At 37.0% G+C, this 10,000-nt stretch overlaps 1 protein-coding gene across 1 annotated transcript in view; it reads right to left on the bottom strand.

Moving 5' to 3' along the window:
* LOC122247090 (protein DENND6B) overlaps positions 1 to 10,000 on the bottom strand; it is a 46,056-nt gene that overhangs the window by 2,370 nt on the left and 33,686 nt on the right. Inside the window, exons 2-11 of the mRNA XM_043006092.2 lie at positions 8,155 to 8,352; positions 7,685 to 7,765; positions 6,597 to 6,782; positions 6,205 to 6,321; positions 5,836 to 5,966; positions 5,298 to 5,482; positions 4,851 to 4,960; positions 4,558 to 4,725; positions 4,049 to 4,261; positions 1 to 3,219 (exon numbers count right to left, since the gene is read on the bottom strand). The exon at positions 1 to 3,219 is cut by the window's left edge and continues 2,370 nt beyond it. Coding sequence (XP_042862026.1) covers positions 3,028 to 3,219; positions 4,049 to 4,261; positions 4,558 to 4,725; positions 4,851 to 4,960; positions 5,298 to 5,482; positions 5,836 to 5,966; positions 6,205 to 6,321; positions 6,597 to 6,782; positions 7,685 to 7,765; positions 8,155 to 8,352 — 1,581 coding nt within the window. The 3' untranslated portion in view covers positions 1 to 3,027. The remainder of the gene's footprint in view (positions 3,220 to 4,048; positions 4,262 to 4,557; positions 4,726 to 4,850; positions 4,961 to 5,297; positions 5,483 to 5,835; positions 5,967 to 6,204; positions 6,322 to 6,596; positions 6,783 to 7,684; positions 7,766 to 8,154; positions 8,353 to 10,000) is intronic.

The following is a 10,000-nucleotide window of genomic DNA, read 5'->3' as shown; positions in this document are numbered from 1 at the left end:
ATTAGCATGAATTGCCAACATTTTTGGAACCCAGTTCAAGAGACATGATATTTGTTCATCAAATACAACAAAATCTTCAATAGTCATACCCATAACCATGATGATACAACATTAACAATAATAATAACAACAGGATGAAATACACTGACTGAGAACACTTTTCCTTGATGGGAGAGCACAAGACCTACGATTCTGAAGACAGTTGTGACAATGCTAACAAATTAAAGCTATACATAATACTACATTTATCACAGGATGATTTTTAGTTTCATTTTTTTTTACTTTAAAGAAGCAAATGAGATATATGTATATTTACCAGAATCTAATTTCTTAATTTCTTGAAGAACAGGACTACTGCTGATATTGGAAACACATTTTTAGAATATTATGCAAGCTCAAAAATCACAATTTTTTAGACAAAACTGGAGATACCAAGATATCACGATGAAGTTACCATCTGTAGGTGATTTTTTTTGTTTTTATTTTGGCAAATTTGATCTTAGCAAAGTTAGTAATTCTAAAACTCTAAGAAATAGATAACCATCCCCTAATATATTGACAAATGAACATTTAAAAAGACAAAAAAAATCACAATTCAAAATCATTAACAAATTATCATTTTACTTAAAATCATTATCAAGCAAAGAATGAGTGAAATGAAATTCATTGTCTATACAGATTTATATATATAAAAAAAAAAAAAAAAAAAAAATACTCCAGGGCTAATAAATCAGATTTCTATTACATAAAAAAGAACCTGGTCTGCCCTTAACCCATTCGCACTGGAGCTTATATTTGCCTAGTACATCTCCCGGATAAATGACATTGCACGCTCTCAGAGCACTTTTCACCTGTCCAATTAAACAGGATGATAACAGGAGACTTTTGTATTTGTTTACACTATTTTCACAAATGGAGAAAAATGAGTCAATACAAATGGAACTCCTATGAGTATATGCATACGTAACAATGTAAAATGTGTATTTTGACATCTACCAGGTGCGAAATATTACCATGACATGATATCACATCATCCGGCGTGAATGGGCTAATAACCAAGCTCACAGCATGGCTAGTTTTCTCACTGTAATATAGATGGCACTTCTGCTGATCTTAAAATACACACTAGTGATTATCATATAATTTTCCAGTCAGCTATTGTTGTATTAACTTCAAAACAATCAAACAAAGGAAAATAAACTGCAAATATATGTACATAATGAACAGCAACTTTAGTTCCACAACATTCAAACTTATAATAAAGACATGCAAGGAAAATAGGGAAAAATGATTAATTTCTAAAAAAACTAACATACGATATTAAAATAGTAACAGAACTGACTATAGTTTTATATCTCACATTGGGCCAGTGAGATAAAAGTCCTAACTACATCATTCAAATATTGTATTTGATAAGAATGTAAATAATATTAAACACAGGAAATACTATCAATAATATTAACAAATATATCTACTCAAACTTAGAAGGAAGCAAGAAAAGGCATGCTAGATGTTATCCCTATGTAACTTGAAAATCCCCAAAGGTTTGTTTTTAATTATGACATCTGTTTAATCAACCACAATACGAGAATAATTACCTCTTGGCTAAAAAAAATAATCTAATTATTCATATGGCATCCTTATCTCATACCTTTTGTTTTTCTGGAGTACAAGATACATGCCCATTACTCTGTAAAAATTCTAGTTTGCTTTTTCACAGGCACTTGTCACTCTTCGAAACCCAAATAGTGAACAGTTCTCTACTGGAGATTATGATATTAGCACCATGTATTATATTAGCCAACCACTGTATGTGATGATGAGTGAAAGCTACAATCATTGTTTGTCAATTTTTGAATCAGGAGAAATCAATGTTTCTTTTACTACCGATGTGCAAGAGTGTATTTCCATCAAAACAAAGTTATATTTGTTAAACAACTTTGCCAAAATAATGACAAGGACTCACTTATCAGCAAAAAGTAAGCCTATGGATTTTCAATAAAATAATTTATTATTAGTTCAGGTAACAAAAGTCATTTAGACTGCAAAACATTGGCACTATTATCGATAAGAAACAAAGCATGTTCAACCTCTGAAGATGATAAAATAATACATACGAGGTATTGATTACATAGACACTGATTACAGAACAGGATTTACTGAGAGAAGAACCTTTGCAAGAAGCACCCACTTGAGAATGTACATTCTAGCTTACTTCTACCTAATACCAAGGGAAATAACCATGTCTACCCATCATGGCACCATTTGGTGAGTTACAACCAAGGACAACACTGAAAGAACATACATTCCTCACTTATAAATCTCACTGAATGGCAAGATTTAGACTGATTATCATAAACTCCCAATCTACATTGAGCAAACTCTTCATGATATGAAACTCAATGTATCTCATACCAAGTCTGAGAACCTGGTATAAATGTATCTTTATCACGTCCTGATGAAACTTCATGATTCACCAAAGATCACAAAAGGGCAATGATTGATTTTTTTCCATTACCATATTACCATTGTGACCAACACTCATCAATCCTACCCTATCAAAAGGCACTGGAGGTAACAATTGACATAAAATACCTCTCCAATGGTCATCACCTAATGATAAACAGCATAATAACATTGTCATCCTCCTGTATAATATGTTAAATACTATTAACTCTTGGTATTGCTGAAGGCAAATCTGCTATGTGATAATCACCACCTAATAAAATATTTCTCACTTTCATTACCCTTTTCTTACCATATTGAACACCTGCTGTTATTTCTGCAAAAATGGCAAGTCTAACACATGTACACCACTAGGATACCATCAGAGTTGGAGGGAGCACAGTATGGCAACATGTCTGGACGTGACAAGACAAGACTGCATGCCTTAGAAGAAGCCTCCATCACAAAAAGAATCAATAATAAAAACAAGACTTCCTGAAGCTTGTCTAAGAGCACACATACTGCCTGACAAACATTTTACTTCTAAGTTCTGATGGCAACCCCACCATGGTTTCCCCTCCCTCAGGTGGCACAGAGGACTGATTGTAAGTCCTCTGGCAGTGATTTGAAGAGGGTCTGCAAGTTGGCATTGAGTTTATCCCTTGTGTTTTGGCTCACATGGAGAGTGTCTGCTGTCGTCAGTTTGGACCTCAATCGTAAGACCATGTCAACAACTTCCACTTCACTTCGACTGCATGCCCATCCACTTAAATCCTGCAAAGGGAATGGTACATGAATATCAGTTCTGAAAATTACATGGATTTAAAAATGAGTAGATATGTATTATTATTATTATTATTTTTTTTTTAATAATTTATCATTTCAAGTGGGTAAATAGGTAGACTAGCAGATGAAAAATATGTGGACAAGAAGAGAGATTAATAGTTTGGTAAATAAGTAGGCTGGCAGATAGACAGGTAAGTAGATAAGATGGGTGGGAGGAGGGTAGGTAGAAGGTATGTATGTATGTAGGTAGATAGGGTAGGTAGACAGGTAGATAGGTAGGAAGGTAGGGTAGGTAGATAGGTAGGAAGGTAGGTAGGTAGATAGGTAGGTAGGTAGGTAGGTAGGTAGGTAGGTAGGTAGGTAGGTAGGTAGGTAGGTAGGTAGGTAGGTAGGTAGGTAGGTAGGTAGGTAGGTAGGTAGGTAGGTAGGTAGGTAGGTAGGTAGGTAGGTAGGTAGGTAGGTAGGTAGGTGGGTAGGTAGGTGGGTGGGTAGGTGGGTGGGTGGGTGGGTGGGTGGGTGGGTGGGTGGGTGGGTGGGTGGGTGGGTGGGTGGGTGGGTGGGTGGGTGGGAAGGTAGGAAGGTAGGAAGGGAAGTAGATAAACAGACAAGGGGGAAAGAAAGTAGGAAAGTAAGTAATTAACATGATAAGTAAGCAGAAAGGTACCATGTATCAGACAACCATCTTATTTAAGGTAAAATTGTTTGTTTTCCAAACAGCCAAAATAAATCTCTTAACATACTTAGACAATTCACAGAAACACTTAAAAGGGTATTACTTAATAATAAAATAAACATAAAATCTATAGGTATTGCATACAGCATCACTAAGGGCCTGGAGATGAAGTTTTGACAGCTTGTCCGACACTTCCTCGTAGCGGGCGTTGAACCACACGGAGAAATTGATGGAACGGAAGAATCGCCGGTAGAGACCTTCCCAGTCTCCACGGATTCCAGTCGTCAACTGTGGCCCATAGAGCTCCAGTGTGGCTAGGAAGTCATCTGGGTTGAATGGGCGCAAACTGGGTATTGCCTACAAGAAAAAGATGGAAAAAATATATATATGTCACAACTACTGTTTACTGTTTTTTTTCTCAAACACTTCATGTTCTACTTGCTTTAATCGATCCTTATTACTGAGCTCTATATGGAATATTATACATCAAATACCTAAAAAATGAGTACATCCGATATTGTACAACTGAATTACTATTAAAAGTTTGCATAATACTATTTGATACATAACCAAGTATGATTTAGTGCTGCAAATACAATCATCCCTAGACTAATTTGCAGTGCTTAGACACAACATATTTTAATGACCCATACCTTGTAAGGTGAAATGTTCTTCTGAAGTGGCATAAGGGAAGCCACATATCTTTCCAAAGGAATCATAAAGGACTGCGTCAACTCTAGAAGATGTCGTCTTAAGAGTGCACTCTGTACCTCTACTGGTCTTCCAGTTTGCACACCTTTCAGTAGTCGCTTTACTAAACCCTAGAGGAACAGAAAAACAAAAATTGTATTTCAGTTATTATCTTATATTCAACACATGACTAAATTTGAGCATTTGAGTGTTCTCATGTTTAAAGTACTATTTTACAACACAGTTTACTTCTCACCTTGTCAGCCTGTAGATGAGGTCGGTATTTAGTGTAGACACCAGGTTTCTGTTCAACTGTTTTGAGAGCTGAAGCTTTCTTTAATTTATGTTTCTGTGTGCTTGGAGATCCTGTAAAAGAGATGTTTCTTATTCAAAGTATCTTTTTATTACATATTGGAAAAGCCAAACTGTAACACTTTTAATGACTATCTTCTCAATGCAAGCTGATAAAACAACAAGTATATACAGTAACAACTTATCTCCCTTAATATTAATTCTGAAACATCAATATTCAGTAACATCCTATTTTCCCTCCTGTCCAGAGTTTAAAAACAAAACAAAAAAAACAAGAAAATGATGAAGTCATGGCAGAGTTCATATAAAATAAAATCCACAAAGGACTGAGTCATACTTGACCCAAAATAATACAGTAAGGTTTCTTAGTAACTAGCAACACAATTCCTACCAGTGTTGTCCCCGATCCTGATGATGTGTGGCCAATGCTGGAGCGTCTTGGCGAAGAAGGGGTTGGTCACTCCAAGGATCACGTTGGGAGGAGCAGAAGTACGTGTTGTGTACTCCTTGAACTCTGAGTCATGGATGGTAAAGAAGGGGCGGTAGTCTCCGCTGTACTTGAGTGGAGCAATAAGGCTGAGGAAGGAATAAGTTTATATATAATATATGTAGGTAGATAAATAAATATAAATATAAACATAATGATGATGATATAATGATTTACATATAGAATGTAAGCACAGGTAAACACTAATTCCCATAGAAGATTTATGTGGACCATAAATTTACTCAATTTCATCACACTGCAATTATCTATACAGAATTATGCTGCTTACCACAGCAATTTCTCACCAAGATTATGTTAGTTATAGTACAGTTCTTTTTCTGGTGTGAGATGTCTATGAACACCAACATACATCTCTAGTAAACAATTCTTTTTAATCAAAATTATTTTCATATTACTCATACTAAAATGCCACTCTACTAACCTGACTAGGGTTTGCACCATATTAGCAGCAGTGGTTGGTGAAGTTGCCATCACTACCAAAGGTTCAGCAGTGATCACCAATTCCCATAATAGGTTGAGGTGAGGCAGCACCGGAGCTAAAACTCTGAAAGCCTAGACAGGATTTTTTTCACATTAATTTCTACAATAAAACAATTTAAACCAATTCAAATTAATTTCTACAATAAACCAAGTTTAGCCAAAAATGACATTTCAATAATAAACTAAAAATTTACGTAACCAATGGGACATCTAAATGAGGCCTATTCTGGATTTTGTGAGCAAGTACTTATTCCCTAGGTATGCCTTCTTATGGTAAAGATCATTATCATAAAAAAAGAGAGAAAAATACCTCTGTTTCATGTGGAGATGGCACCATGATTGTCAAAGGTCCAGGAGACGTGTGGGGAGGAGATGGTGGTGTTAGCGTGGAAGCTCCTGGTTTGTCCTGCCGACTTGGAATTCGGACCTGAAAGAAGAGGAAAAATTCAGAGTGTGAAGCAGCTCTCTTTCTCTACCAGCACACAACATTATCCTGAGTCCTCTTAAATCAATTAAATCATATATCTACTAAATCCTCTAGAGTAAAGATACAGAGACATTAGATGTGAAAACTAAAAGGCTCAAGATTAGAACCAGAAGCACCTCTTGCTAACAAGAGCATATCCAGTAGCAAGACTTACAAATGCAGTGCTCTTAAGAACACAATGACACATCAGCTAAAAGACTTAAGGGACATCTCACCTGTATCAGAGTTCCAAGCAGAGGAAGACTAAGGGTGACACCTGGTGTAGGCTGAGGCCACTGGTCGAGGTGGTGGCATGCTGCTTCCAGGCTGGCTTCCCCCGTATCAAAATATTCTGGTGCCATCAAGTCTAGCACACTTGTGAAGAGTGACACCAGTGGCAAGTGGGAAAGTAATACCACACTCTTTTGAAAGAGAAGTAAAGAGAATTAGAAAGGGTCTTAATAATGAACATCTAACAAGTACAAACTTCACTTACCTTAGTGTAAACAAAATTGAAGAAAATGCATAAAATATATAATCTATAACAGATTCAGTCATAATATATTATATATTATCTATCTATCTATCTATCTATCTATCTATCTATCTATCTATCTATATATATATATCATATATATATTATATATTATATATTATATATTATATATTATATTATACATTATATATTATATTGTATTATATTATAACATATTATATTATATTATATTATATTATATATTATTTGTTATATATCATATATCATATATTATATATCATACAGTATACAGAATGCAGTATATAGTATATATTATATATTATATATTATATAGTATATATTACATATTAGACATTATATATTAAATATAAACATAAGTAATAACATAAACATAAACATAAATACAATATAATATCAATAAAAACATAAACATAAACACAAATAAATATTTATATATATATAATAATTACAAAAAAGACCAAAAAATCATACCAACATCAAAAATTTATGTACTCTATAAATAGCTTTTAAAACCTCAGCGTTAATCAGCAACTCATCCTTCTACCAACACTATTAACATGTAATCTAATCTATTAATACCTATAATCACACATGTTATTTGCTAAGGAACTCCAAGCATCATCACCTTTCTTAGCTTCCCACTACTATCATCAGATACTCAACAAACTTGTACACATAAACCTTTTTATGTTCTATTAATTGGCTAGCAACATTTTAATCAAACATAACATCAATAATAACCCTCACAGTCAAAACATTAACTTATTCTATCATTCTGAGTCCAATCTTTTGCAGACAAAACATTACCTTCTGAAAATAGCCTCTCCTTAGTGTGCGGTCCTTCACTTGCCTGAAGTACACATAGCCATAGAGGTAGCCATCATCAGTCTGTAAGGGACAGATACAATATAACTGTTAGATATTTTTTTGGGGGGGAGTGATTTATCAATCTTATTCATTTTCTTTCAAAATGCGTATACTCTTCCTTAATTAAATTGAGGGTGACACTTCTCTAGCCATTCGTCCACTCACCGAGCCACTTAAGAAATATACTTATTCTACCCATAAAATATATCTTGATCTAATTTCACCTTTAAATATCTAAAAATCCACAATCTTAATCTACCCTCACATATAGTGAAAACCCAATACTCAATCAATAACCATATAACCAAAGGCGGCCGATTACATAACAGCCTGCGTTGGGCGGAGAGAGACCCCGTGATAATTGAAGGCGCCCTAGCCAATCTCGCCCTTACGGAGATCAACAAAATTACCTGTATGCTCGTCGGACACGTGGCATTGTATTGGTGGATGGCCGGGCGGGTGTGCAAGGGGTTGGACTGCGGGCACTGGCGGATGCGAAAGTGGAACTGGACATTCCCCATCAGGCCGGAGTTACTGTCGGGGAAAGCCAGGTAGCAGATGTTGGTCCGTTCGCGTTCCGTGAGCTCGCGGTCGCCAGGATAAATCATCTGGAAGAGAGGAGAGGATTTATGAATGCGGGTGGGTCTGGGGGTACAGCATGTCTGTCTGTAATAGATCAATAAGGTCACAGTTCAAATTGCGATTGCGAATGAGATGTGAGTGAAAATAGCATTTGAAATAACTCTCGTTAAATCGCCGACTGCCATCTCCCTCCAGTATGTTTCTCTTTGTCATTTTCTATCAATTATCTTGTCTCTCCCACAATTCGTCTCCATCTCTTTTCTTTCGGAATAAAATCCACGTCACTCGCACAGCAAGCACAATTCATTTAAAATAATAATACACTGTTTACTTTACATTACCGTTCGGTGTTCCTCTCCTTGCGTAAACAAGCTAAAGCATTTCTCCGTATCATATTCATATTTCTTTAAAACAAAGAGTTCTTTTGGGGGAGGGGGAAGGGGGAGGGGGGGAGCAAGGCCCGCATCTGCGCTATGACGCAATCTCACTATGTGTAGAAGGTAAATAATCCTGTTCTTTCTTCCAACCTAAATACATAAATACACCTACACCAACACCTGTATACACTCTCTCACTCTAATCTCTCTCTCTCTCTCTCTCTCTCTCTCTCTCTCTCTCTCTCTCTCTCTCTCTCTCTCTCTCTCTTTCTCTCTTTCTCTCTTTCTCTCTTTCTCTCTCTCTTTCTCTCTTTCTCTCTTTCTCTCTTTCTCTTTCTCTTTCTCTTTCTCTTTCTCTTTCTCTTTCTCTCTCTCTCTCTCTCTCTCTCACTCACACACATATGCGTCCGTTCACTTCTTTCATTCTTCGGATCAGCCTTCGCCTACTCAAACACCTGCGTGTGCCCGAAGCCCTTAATGTCAGCAGGTGTGTGACGTCAATGCCCTCGCTCTTTCGGTAGCACCTTGACAGTCACGTGTATGCTGATTGCTGCCATGGTGCCTTTCCCCTTCCTTGTACGTAAGTGAGGGGGGAGGGTTGGGGAACATGGGGGGGAAGGGTTGCACGTGAGTGCGTGCGTGTGCGAATTTGGTTGAGATAATTTGTTTCTGTTGGAAATTTCCTCTCGCACGAAGGCGAAAAAAATAGCGTGTGATAGAGGGAGAGAGAGAGAGGGGTTGTGATACTCTGGGAAGTTGCTGCTGGATGGTATGTTAATTAGCCGATTCAACAGCCAATTTTCCCGACAAAATGATATATCGTCCGAGGGAAATTACTTGTTTCCTTGCTAGACGGTCTTGCAAGGAAAATAAAACGCCATTAAAGCATTTTAGTCACTAACTTCTGTAGTGAAAATGCCAATTAAGTTAAGTTGAACTGAGCTTAACAGTAAATCATTGTCCTGGAGACGAAAAAAGAGAGCGTCCCCTCAGAAAAAGCTGCACCTGTAGTTCCCAGACAACAATATAATGAAGGTCGACCACTTTGATTCTCCCACCACCCCTACCCCCTTCTCCTCCTCCTACTGCTTCCCCTCATTCCTCCTATTTCTCCACTTTTTTTTTTCTTCCTCCTCCTCCCCCTCATTCCTCCTACCTATCCTCCTGATTCCTCAATTTCCTCCTCCTCATCCCTCATTCCCCTAACTCCTCCTCCTCCTTCCCCTCATTCCTCCTCCTCCACCCCAGCCTCCTTCCAACAGCCCCATACATGCGTTTTCCACCGCATCCAAACCTG

Source organism: Penaeus japonicus, unplaced genomic scaffold (genome assembly GCF_977035675.1).
Source record: "Penaeus japonicus unplaced genomic scaffold, GWHDUDI00000001_assembly GWHDUDI00000008, whole genome shotgun sequence".
Lineage (NCBI taxonomy): Eukaryota > Metazoa > Arthropoda > Malacostraca > Decapoda > Penaeidae > Penaeus > Penaeus japonicus.
Note: the sequence above shows the minus strand (reverse complement) of the source record. Positions and strands in the feature narration are given on the sequence as shown.